Genomic DNA, 12,816 nt, shown 5'->3' with positions numbered 1-12,816 from the left:
NATTTCCTTCTTTCTAATATACATAGTCAATGTTATAATTTAATCTCTAAATATTGCTTTTGCTGCATCTTACAAATTTTTATGTTGTATTTTTATTCTCATGTAGTTCAAAATATTTTAAAATTTCTCATATTTCTTCTTTGGCCTATGTGGGGAGTATGTTGCTTAATCTCCAAGTACTTTGGTATTTTCCAGGTATCTTTCTGTTAATCTATTTCTAGTTTAATTCCATTGTGATCTAAAAGCTATGGTTTCTATTCTTTAAACATATAAAAATGGGTTTTATGGCCCAGAATGTGGTCTGCCTTGATTAACATTTAGCATTTAATGCTAAAATAAAGAGGGCTGTTTGAAAATAATCAAAGCAAGAGAAAAAAATTGCTTGCATATTAAAATCTCATGGTGTCCAAAGTCAATATTCTGCTATGGGCTGTTATTTTCACTGGTTTGAGATTAAATAATTTATTTTGTTATAGGAATTTGTTCTGTCCCAATACTCTTAAGCCTATACAAACACAAAGGTTCTGTTATTTTCTAGTAACGAGTGTTTTATGGCCATTACATCACTGTCACTTTAGCAGGCTTTAAAATGCAAAGTTTTAAATAAATAAGCAAGCATGAGAGCACGAGAGCAGCATCAAGCACTAGCAGTCCCAAAATTACCCAGTACCATCTACTCTGACACAATATCAGAGTAAAACTGTCCCCAAACACACACTGCACTTGGTCTGCCTCTGAGATGGTTTTTGAGTGAAGGATGATCTAATACTAACCATTCTAACTGCCCGGAGGATATTTCTCAAGTTCAAAGCAATCCTAGAAGCTTTATCAGGACACAATGAAACAGCACTGGGGAGCTGAGAGGATCAAAAATTAAGTAATTGTGTCCAGGGAGCTATTATTTCACAATATTGTCACTGTTCCCATTCCTAGCAGGTGTGCCCTCTAAAATAGTCAATGTTTATTATGATACCTTTACCCTCACCAGGGAAAGAAATGTGTGGTATAGCTCCAACTAAAGATATGAAATATTGGAATAACAAAAAATTAACATTGTCCTCTTACCCTCCAAGAAAATTAACACAAAGTTGAGGCCAGAATTCCAATGTCCTGAACACTAACTTATCTAGGCATCCCTTTTTGAGAATATAGAAGCCAAACCAGATCACCATAAAAGATGTTTTCAATCAACATTTTTAGCTCTTCTCTTGAGAGCCTTCCAAAATATTTCAAGGATTCGATGTAGCAGAGCATGACCCTGCTCCTGTGGCAGGGGAGGGGAAAATTACATTCTTGTTTTATGGGAAGAAAGTAGTAATGCCACTTCAGAAGACCACAGGCTTATGAACAGCTAGATTATCCTGTTGCTGTGTCACTAAAAAAAAAAAAAATAGCATAAAGCTCCAGTGGAGTTCTTAAGACCACAGGACCAGGGAGTTCTAAGACCGGGGAGACAAAAGCTCCACCCCAAGGGAGGTGGGGTTCCATACAATGCAGTATTCTCATTTCACACCCTGATCCTGCCACCACAAAGCTCTGTTTGTGTCTTTTTCCCAGCTCTGCATTCTGGGGGCTCTCATCCTTGCACTCCTACCTTCTACTGACACATACTAGACATTGAGCTAAATACTCTACAAATACAAATATTCTCTCACTTAAACCTCACAGTACCATCTGTGGTAGATATCACTACCCTTATTTTGCAAATGACAGAAAGTGAGGCTGAAAGACTTTTAGAAATTGCTCTAAGTCATATGGTTATAAGAAGTAGAGTTTGGACTCAAATCAGGGCTGTCTATCTCTAAAGTTCAAATTCTTATTGATTAAGCTTCATTGAAAATAAAAGTGAAAAACTTCCCTGTGCAGGGTAGCCTATCCCTTACATTTCCTCATTTACACTTTTCTTATATTCTATAAGCAATGACAAATGTGCACATCCTTCCCTACAACATTTCTTCCAGCCACTAATAGTAACAGCAAAAAGCATAAGGGGCACATCCAATTCTTGCTCATCCTGGAGTCTAGCACAGATGCTCTTTTCCTCCTCGTCATTTCTAAGTGCTGGTAATGCTGGGACTATCAGGGAGTTGATGGTTACTCTGGGGGTACACTGTTATTAAAAATATTTGGATCTTCCTTCCATCACAAATGAAATAAAATATAACAAGGGTTCTAAAATTCTAAGGATTCTGATACATTGAAATACAGAGCTCTTAGTATTCTTACCGTCCATAGGTCCCAGGGCAATGTCTGAAAGCAAACAGAAAACAAAAATACTGTAAGTATACAAATCCCAAGCATGTACAAATTACTGAGATGAAAAATGTTCCTGAAATAAAATAATAAGCACTTTGAAATATTTAGTACAGCGCTGTTCAATAGAACTTTCTTTGGTGATAAAAAATGTTCCCTATCTGTGCTGTCTGATATTGGAAGCCATTAGTAACATATGGCTTTTAAGAACTTGAAATGAGCTAGTGTAACAGAATCCAATTTTTCATTTTATACAGCTTTATTTTATGTAAATTGCAAAAGCTAAATGTGACAAGTGCTACCAAGGCACAGGTCTAAGCAATGTGCCTTCGGGATACAAGTAGAAAACTATACATGACATAATGAATGGTTTACATTAACACACGCACACAATTAAATGACATAAACAAGGTGACTAGACATGAGTTTATTACATCTTTGAGGAAATATGCAGATTCTGATCATGGCTAATGCCATTATCTCCCTTCCCCACACCCAACTGAAGAGGAGGCATTATGACCAGTTTGATGGCAAATGACTCCTGGACAAATAGTTCTTAAATAGGTTGAATTACATAACATACTCAATTAATAAATAATCATAAAGTTTAGTAGGACCCTCTAAAGCATATGAATAAATTATACACTTACTACTGGATTTTTAATATAAAACTTATTGGCCCAAGGCAATAAATCCAGATAGATCAAAAATGACTTTCCCTGTGTAAAGGGAAAGTGAGAGAAATCTCTTTTTCTTATGTCCTCTCTGATTGAGAATTACTGCTAAGCAATATTCTGTTTCTTGCCATGTCTTTTCAAACTTGTTTTGAATCACTAAAATATAAGCAGTAAGTAAGGGCATCTGACATTCCCATCTTAAGAATATGACAATTGGGACTTCTGCCAAGATGGAGGCATAGGTGGAAACACTGTGCCTTCTCCCACAACCAATTTTAAAGACAACAGAGGTTTAATAAACAAAAACTCAGCCAAAACATAGAAAATTGAACTCTACAGAAGTCTAACAACGACGAACCGTTCAACCAGACCTGTAAGAGGGGTGGAGCCAGCAGTGGATCAGGGTCCACCCTGGCAGGACAGATCCCCCAAGCCAGGTGCCCAGGCAGCCGTGGATGGATCCCAGGTGTGGATGGATCCCAGGTGTGGGGTAGCCATGGGCAGACCCAGTGACGGAGCAAGGTGGCAGGCTGACCGTGGTCACACATTAGCATGCAGATAAACCAGCAAAGGAGCAAGCAGTGAGACAGACCTCGAAGGCCCCAGCGGTGGTGGGAAGTGGCAGAAGGGACCGCCATTGCTCCTCTTTGACCACACCCCCACATTCAGAGTCACAACCCAGCTACTGAGTTGCCCTGCCCTAGTGAACACCTAGGGCTCCGCTCCTCATACGTAACAGGCACGAACAGTCCAAAATATGGCTCAAGAACTCAAAGCCCCAGAGCTGATAACTCTAAGCAACCAAGAAATAGTGAATCTCTCAGATACACAGTTCAAAATATTGGTGATAAGGATGCTCACAGAACTGGTTGATTTTAGTCACAAATTAGAGGAACATATGAAGGCTAAACTAATTGAAAAGATGGGACATGCACAGGAAACCAATAGTGATGGAAAGGAAACTGGGACTCAAATCAAGGGAGTGGACCAGAAAGAAGAAAGAAACAACCAAACAGAAAAATATGAAGTAACAAGAATTCAAAAAAAGTTAGGACAGGCTTAGGAACCTCCAGGATATCTTTAAATGTTCCAACATCCAAATTATAGGGGTACCAGAACGGGAAAAGGAACAGCCATGAGTGGAAATCATATTTGAACAAATAATAAAGGAGAACTTCCCCAGTCTGGCAAAGAAAATAGACTTCCAGGAAGTCCAGGAAGCTCAGAGTCCCAAAGAAGTTGGATCCAAGAAGGAACACACTAAGGCACATCATAATTACATTAGCCAAGATTAAAATGAAGGAGAGAATCCTAGAAGCAGTAAGAGATAAGGGGACAGTCACCTACAAAGGAGTTCCCATCAGACTGCCAGCTGATTTCTCAAAAGAGACCTTACAGGCAAGAAGGGGTTGAAAAGAAGTATTCCAAGTCATGAAATCCAAAGACCTACATCCAAGAGTGCTCTATCCAGCAAAGCTTTCATTTAGAATGGAAGGACAGATAAAGTGCTTCTCAGATAAGATCAAATTCAAGGAGTTCATCATCACTAAGCCCTTATTATATGAAATGTTAAAGGAACTTATCTAAGAAAGAGAAGATAAAAAATATGAACAGTGAAAGGACAGCAAACTCACAGTTATTAACAACTAAAACAAAAGCAAACCAAGAGGACAGCTAGATCAGGAGTGGAACCATAGAAATGAAGATCACATGGAGGGTTAGCAACAGGGGAGTGGAAGGAAGAGAAGGGGGGAGAAGGTACAAAGAATAAGTAGCATAGATGGTAGGTAGAAAATAGGTAGAGGGGAAGGCAAGAATAGTAAGGGAAATACAGAATCTAAAGAACTTGAGACGTGGTCATAAACTAAAGGGGGGAATAGTGGGGGAGGGGTGTACAGGGTGGAGGGGAATGAAGGGGGAGAAATAGGACAACTGTAATGGCATAATCAATAAAATAAAAAAAATTTTAAAAAGAATCTGACAATTTCCATATGGGAGTACAGATGTCTCGTCTGTATTTTGTTCTACAGAACCTGGGCCCTATGGTTCTGATTGAACCTACCCACTTGCTCTGGGCCTATTTGAACTGTACCTCTCCATACACCCTACATCTCTGTGAAGCATGGTCAGTCTCTGGATTAGCATCCACTTGTAGAAAACCGCAGGTATTGGAACATGGACTTTTTTTGCTTTTAATATACATTTTCTGATCATCCAGATGATTTACATTTTCTTGCCTCATAGCTCCTTAAGAATCACAGCTCCTAAAAGCTGATACGTATGCCTGCATAATGCAGACGCAGCAGTAATTTTCTCCCAAGGAAGGCAGCAATTGAGTCATCATCTTTATCAGGTCTCAGGATCATGAATTTCCTGTGCACACATCAGAGATCACAGTGTGAGGCGTTCTGCTGGCAGCAGGAACATCAGCCTACAACATGGGATCGGGTGATGGGTAAAGGAGACCACTTTGACTGAAGGGGAAAGAAGGCTTGTAGAACCCAATGGCTCTGTTCTTTTTGTTATCTCAGGCTAAAACATCTTGGCAAAAGGGAAGAGATATAATTAGAACTGGATCACAGGCCAACTCTGCAGTGCAGTGACTCACTTATGGGCACTGAGAAGCTAGAGAAGTTTATTACTTGGCCCGAAAAAGAATTCAGTGGTACCTGCAAATTTTCCTAACTGCAATGAAGCATTTTCTTCAGAACCAAGACTTAACCAAGGTCCCTTTTTCAAAAAAAAATTCTGAAAAAATTTTGGTCCTATTGCCACACAAACTTCCATTATATATGGATTAATATACTCATGAGTTGATTAAAAAAAGGTTTCTCTCTTGATTCAAACTTGCATACAGAAATACTGTGGAATCTCACCCACTGATAATCACAGTATCCACTGCTGGACTTTTCCTTCCCACACTAAAGTAATGAAGAATGGAGAGTCAGGCTGAGGAAGTCCATAATGTCTGCTGGTTACACAATGAGAACTCTGAGGAGCACATATTCTGAATGATATGTACATCCAATGAATGTTGAGAAAGTGAGCAAACATATTTGAGAAATTCTAAGTTAATGAATCTAAAGTGGGTTTTCTTTTAATTATAGGACTTCTTAGAACGTTTAATATTCTCATAAATATAGTGAATTTCCTAAAAGGCAGGCAGAAGAAATTTCTGAAACATTTAGTTACCTATGTTTTGCAAAATACCTTTAAGGCTAGTGCCTTATCTATTTAATTTCTGACTTTATTGACATTTCAGATATCTATTGTTCCCATATTACAACAGAAAGGCCCTTCAAAACCCAATTATCTAGAATAAAACATGGAAATAAAGAGAAGTTTTATTTATTGAGGTTCTTATTGAGCAGTCTGCTCCCCAGTAGTTTGTTTACTTTAAGATTTCAAAAAAGCTTCAAGACCAGAAAATTGAGCTGCACCTCAATCTTCAGTTTTACAATAAATTGTCACTAATTAATTTGAAGTATATACTGGCATCTTTGGATTTGTTCAAAATAAAATGTAAGGCTCAGACCATATCTAAAATAGTGATATAAAGAATTTCTGTTTAGCCAAATTTTGAATTAACTACTTTTATGAATACAGACAATTATAAAGTAACTATATTCCACAGGAATCATGCACAGATCAGAATAGCATCCACCACAGTTCCCTCTGATGGAAATGCTAGCACGGTAACTATTGAAATGGGAAAAATCTTGAGAGTGAGGAAGTATGAGCAAGGATGGGCTTGGATAAGCAAGGCCAACTCTGCACCAGGACATAACCAAGATCCCATAAGGAAGTGTCTGCAATGTGGATAAAAACCACATGAAGATTAAACCTTTGAGACTGATTAGCAAATCTCTTGGTTGATAATCTCATGGTTATTTAAAATATGCCTTAATTTACAAAGTATGAAGAAGGAGAGTAGAGAAAACAGTAAGAAGATTAAACTCCAAAAGAAAAAAAAGAAGGCTTTATTTAGGGAAACATTAAATGTATCATCCAAACCTGGATACTATAGAGTGCAAAAAGGAGGTACTCTTAACAATTACTTTAGATGATTCCTGGGCAAATGGGAACACATGGCTATTCCAGCTCTATAGACAGAGATAGCTAGTGGTAGGGGGAACTCTAAAATAATCGATATTGATAAGGTTATCTTTTTACACTTCCTTCCCATTAGGAAATATGTGTCAACTGAAAAGAAAAGTGGATATTCATTACAAAGTGAGAAGGGCCCCTGAAATGCATTTGTACCTTAACGAGCTTATTAAAATTTTGAAACATCATCTCCAAACATCATAATGATGACTTGATACCTGAGACATGGGTGACTGTGTCACTCCAGCAGAACCTGAAGAGGCTACCTCAGGCTTGAAAGGGTCAAAGTCCAGATCCAACAAAGTTTCCTCCTCTTTCTTCACCTCAGGAACTTCATTCTGTTAAAATAAAACAAAATAAAAACACATGTACAGCTTGAATCTAGTAAGACTTCATCATATAATCCATATAATCCTCTAATATCAGTCGATATTCCAAAAGCAAGGTTTGGTAGTTTACCATTTTGGTAGTTCATCCACATACTCCCAGAGCCACCAGCGAAATAGGACGAGAGAGGAAATAACCGGTTCTGGATAAACATAACCTAAGACACCCAGGAACAAAGTCTGGCTTGCAGTTACTATCTTTTGTCCAACTGCAAGTGAGCCAGCAAAGAGAATGTCAGAGATGTATCCTAATGCCATCAAGATCTAAGGAATCTCTTTTTTTCTGCTAGTTCAGAAATCTCCATCAAGTATTTCAGATGACCAGATGGAATGGACTTCCAGCCAAGATGGAGGCATACGTGGAAATACTGAACTTCCTCCCACAACCCAATTTAAGGACAACAAAGATTTAGAAACAAAAACACAACTAAAACAGAGAAAATTGAACTGTACCAAAGTTCGACAACAACGAACCATTCATCCAGACCAGTAACAGGAGCAGAGTTTGTGGCCTGTGGAGAATCGTCCCGGCAAAAAAAGGCGGTGGTTGGTGGACTTGGGCAAGCACAGGACGAAAATCCAGTAAGGTTCGCAAGGAAGCTAGCTGACCGTGAACACACATTAGCGTGCAGATAAACCAGGCAGGTTTAAAAATGGGTAGTGAGACAGACCTCACAACCCAGGGCCCCAGTGATAAGAAAGAAAGCCTAAAAGCACTGATTGGAAAAACTTTGGGGGGTCGAGGTGCCAGAAGAGGCTCCCAGCCTCACAGGAGAATTCACTGGGGAGACCCACAGGGTCCTAGAATGTATACAAGCCCACACACCTGGGAACCAGCATTAGAAGGGCCCAATTTGCTTGTGGGAAGTGGTAGGGGGGACCAAAATCCAAGAGAGAGCAGAACAAATGCCAAGCTACCTCTCTGACCCTGCCCCTATATATAGCATCACAACCCATCGACTTGGGTTGCTCCACCCTGGTGAACACCTAGGCTCCGTCCCTCATACACTACAGGTGGGAACAGACCAAAACATTATGACTCCAGCAGAACAGCTCAAAGCCCCAGAGCCTATAATTCTAAGTGACCAAGAAATAGCCAGCCTTTCAGATACACAGTTCAAAATACTGGTGATCAGGATGCTCACAGAATTGGTTGATTTTAGCCACAAATTAGAGGAACATATGAAGGCTAAACTAATTGAAATGAAGGGAAATGCACAGGAAACCAATAGTGATAGAAAGGAAACTGGGACTCAAATCAAGGGAGTGGACCAGAAAGAAGAAAGAAACAACCAAACAGAAAAATATGAAGTAACAAGAATTCAAAAAAATGAGGAGAGGCTTAGGAACCTCCAAGACATCTTTAAACATTCCAACATCCAAATTATAGGGGTACCAGAAGGGGAAGAGGAAGAGCAACAATTGGAAAACTCATTTGAACAAATAATAAAGGAGAACTTCCCCAGTCTGGCAAAGAAAATAGACTTCCAGGAAGTCCAGGAAGCTCAGAGAGTCCCAAAGAAGTTGGACCCAAGAAGGAACACACTAAGGCACATCATAATTACATTAACCAGCATTAAAATGAAGGAGAGAATTCTAGAAGCAGTAAGAGATAAGGGGACAGTCACCTACAAAGGAGTTCCCATCAGACTGTCAGCTGATTTCTCAAAAGAGACCTTATAGGCAAGAAGGGGTTGGAAAGAAGTATTCCAAGTCATGAAATCCAAAGACCTACATCCAAGATTGCTCTATCCAGCAAAGCTTTCATTTAGAATGGAAGGGCAGATAAAGTGCTTCTCAGATAAGGTCAAGTTCAAGGTGTTCACCATCACCAAGCCCTTATTATATGAAATGTTAAAGGAACTTATCTAAGAAAAGAAGATAAAAAATATGAACAGTGAAAGGACAGCAAACTCACAGTTATTAGCAACCACACCTAAAACAAAAGCAAACTAAGTGGACAGCTAGATCAAGAGAAACAGAAATCACATGGAGGGTTAGCAACAGGGGAATGGGAAAAGGAGAGGGGGGAGAAGGTGCAGAGAACAAGTAGCATAGATGGTAGGTAGAAAATAGACAGGGGGAGGGCAAGAATAGTATGGAAAACGTAGAAACTAAAGAACTTATGACACATGGACATGAGCTAAAGGCAGGGAGTGTGGGTGGAGGGGGTGTGCCGGGTGGAGCGGGTGTGCCGGGTGGAGGGGAGTAAAGGGGGAAATGGGGAAACTGTAATGGCATAATCAATAAAATATATTTAAAAAATAGAATTTCAGATGACCAGATGGATAACATGGGCCAAGGCACCAATTCATTACAGGTACTCACTGCTATGTTGTCCCCTGTGAAGCTAAATTTTAAAAGGAGGAATAATTGTCTACTGGGACTACATTTCACCTTCCTCAGCTCCCCACAGGTTCCCTACCCCTGGTGTTATTTATTATATTATCCATTCCTCATCCATAATACTGTTGTTCTAACCTGTGTATATGAGGGATGGTGAATGAGGGGGGGGGGCATAGGGAAGAAGAGAACAATGGCCCCCAACATTCACTGCAAAATTAGCTCCCACCCCAGTAACATTCCTGGATTAGAAAGAAGGTGAATCCAATAAGACATAGAAGAAAAGTCCTACTATGATAATAACAAAAAATTAAAATAATTAGTATTTGTTCATTTATTATAATCATGATATTGGAAAAACAATGTGGGTTTGAAGTTGAACTAACCAGGCTCACAGTACACAGTAAGAGACAGAGCTGAAATAAATCCCATAAACTTTACCACAGTGAAGCGAATTGGAGTCAGCTTATACAATTCAAGTTATATGTGTTTGATATTTAATAGAAGCTTCAATTTGGACCATCTGTTGTCTAAAAACAAAAGTTCACAATAATGGATTAAGTATTGCATACAAAAATATAGATGTTTTTAGAGAAAAACTTTAAAGGAGTTATTTTAATTAATATTGGTCATAAACACAAAAAAAATTAACTTAGAAATGTATGCAAAGTTGGGAGCATAACAGATAATACTTTTTTAGTATATCTAGACTCATTTTACAAGAAAACCTGTTTATATTGTGATGTTGGTTTTGAGTTATCTGTTTTGCAGCATGAACTCTCATCAGATATATTTTTTTAAATTTCACAAGGATGATGCTCTTCTGAGATCCCCCATTCTTTAAAAGCTACAAAGCTACAAAACTGTCAACTAATTCCCTTGGCCACTATTCAAACACGGCATGAGTTTTGATTTTTACCAATTTTTATATTGGTGCAAATTGTATTTTTTAATTTTGAAAACACATATTACACTTCAATGTACTAGGAACTGTTCTAGTAACTTCATACGTGTGAACATTAGCTGATGTTAAAATACTTTGCTACAGCCTAATGATAATAACCCCATTATTGCCTTTAAAGAATAACTTTACTGTATCATGCAAACTGTTTTACTTGACTTGTTTAATTCTTACAAAAAAATCAAGGAGCAGATGGTGTCATTTTCCCACTTGGAGATAAGGAGGTTACCTACTGCCCGGGTCCTCCAGTTGCAATGCAGCTGAGGCAGGACAACAGTCAGATGCCCGTGACTCCACTGCTCTTCCAACCTGCCACTGGGATCTGGTCCCACGTCTCTCAGACAGGGACCTTCACTATCTGCTGAGGAATTCTCAAAGTTCTGCAAGTCCTCCATAAAAATTCAAGTGGCACAAATATGTCCATTTGTCCCTTATGAGCTTAAAGGGTGTTGGGAACTGCCCTGCCTGGTTTCAGGAGCTGCAACCCCTCTATGGCTAAGGCTGGGGGAGCAACCTTTGGACCATAAACCACTAAGGAGACAAAGCTTATCTCCCTAGCAAGAGTGCTGATTCTTCTCCTTTTTCCATAACTGGCCCCCAATGCTTAATCAGTTAGCCAATGACGGTTAAGATTCCTCAAGGGGGGAATGACCTAAGACAGGCATGATCATGTGGAGGCCCCAGGGAAGGACTTGGGGTGCTATGGAGAAAGGGGGTGATGGACCCTCGCCCCTCGGCTTTGACAAGGCCTGACTTCCCTGAGTCCTTGAGAAGTCTCTGAAAATTCCTTGGCTATCTGCCTCCTCTGCCTGACTTAAGCCTGAAACAATGACAGAGGGTGGTACAGCCCTGTGCTGGAAAGGCCAGGCTCCCTGGGTGATCAGGCCTGAGAAAGAATATGTAAAATCCTGTGAAGCCTGCTTTGGTAAGAATGCTCTTAGTTAAATGATAAAGATCCGAGCAGGAAATGAGTTTGTTTCCCAAAGTTTTGTAGCCCTTTAGCTAACAGACCCTGACTCAGAATAGGCCTTCAGAGTTCTTTGTGTGCTATCTACTGTTTGATCCTTACTACCTGACATTCCTGTATTTGATTCTTACTACCTGACATTTACCTGTATCCCTGTTCAAACTGAAACCCAATAAAACCCTGTCAGGGCAAGGGTCAGGCCGCTCTCCTCTTAAGAGAGTGGCCAGGCCATTCTGAGGCTCTCCCCCCTCAAGGGAATAGCTGGGCTTCCCCTTTCCCTCCACAGGACTCAGTAGTCCCTGTGAATTTGTCTCATATCTCACCCATAAGGCCTCGGGCACTGCGGGCCATTGCATGGGTCAAAAGGGTACCCTTAAGGAAGCTCAAATGTGAATTTAGAAATCATGGAAGAAAACAGGCATTTAACCATAATGGCTATGTTGAGACTTTGATTGAGATATGTCCGGGTGTACAGCCCAATTTTGTCACTTGCCAGTTGTCTCTCTCTAGGCAATTAATTCAACTTCTATTTCTTCATGCATAAAATGCGGTTAATAATAACTAGTAAAATGACCAGGAGTAAGATAATATTGTACATAACATATAGTATGTACTCAAAATGGAAATTTAAGCTAATGCAGTTAATTAGAGCTAGTAATTATATGTATTTGTATAAAATTACTGTCATCAAACATCCATAATACCAGTTTAGTTGCCTTTAAAATTTGTAGCAGGTTTCTTCAAGTTCGATGTCTGTTTGGTTTTCTTCTCTTAATCTTTTTTCAGGGTGTACCATTATTCTTATTTAAGAATAAGTATCTTAAATAGTATCTGTTGTTCAAGTGGTTCAATTTTTTCCTGGCTTTTAGTGTAATTTTTTGTTCATTTTTCATTGTATTTTTTTCCAGCACTATTTACTCCTCCTAGAACCTATTCCACCTCCATCCTGTTGTCGTGTCCATGAGTTCTTTCTCTTTTTTGCTCAATCCTTCCTCCTCCTTCCAACCTTGTCTTCCCCATAACTGTCAATCTGGGACTTCCGCCAAGATGGAGGCATAGGTGGAAACACTGTGACTTCTCCCACAATCAAGTTTGAATACAACAAAGGTTTGGAGAACAAAG

At 39.4% G+C, this 12,816-nt stretch overlaps 1 protein-coding gene across 10 annotated transcripts in view; it reads right to left on the bottom strand.

The window, feature by feature from the left end:
* AMPH (amphiphysin) overlaps window positions 1-12,816 on the bottom strand; it is a 274,501-nt gene that overhangs the window by 37,958 nt on the left and 223,727 nt on the right. For all 10 annotated transcript variants that reach the window (XM_037056533.1, XM_037056538.1, XM_037056536.1 and 7 more), the window contains 2 exons: window positions 7,256-7,375; window positions 2,227-2,250 (listed from right to left, as the gene is read on the bottom strand). In XM_037056533.1, coding sequence (XP_036912428.1) covers window positions 2,227-2,250; window positions 7,256-7,375 — 144 coding nt within the window. The remainder of the gene's footprint in view (window positions 1-2,226; window positions 2,251-7,255; window positions 7,376-12,816) is intronic.

Source organism: Sturnira hondurensis, unplaced genomic scaffold, assembly GCF_014824575.4.
Source record: "Sturnira hondurensis isolate 20B ecotype Veracruz unplaced genomic scaffold, ASM1482457v3 Scaffold0008992, whole genome shotgun sequence".
Classification (NCBI taxonomy): Eukaryota; Metazoa; Chordata; class Mammalia; order Chiroptera; family Phyllostomidae; genus Sturnira; species Sturnira hondurensis.
Note: the sequence above shows the minus strand (reverse complement) of the source record. Positions and strands in the feature narration are given on the sequence as shown.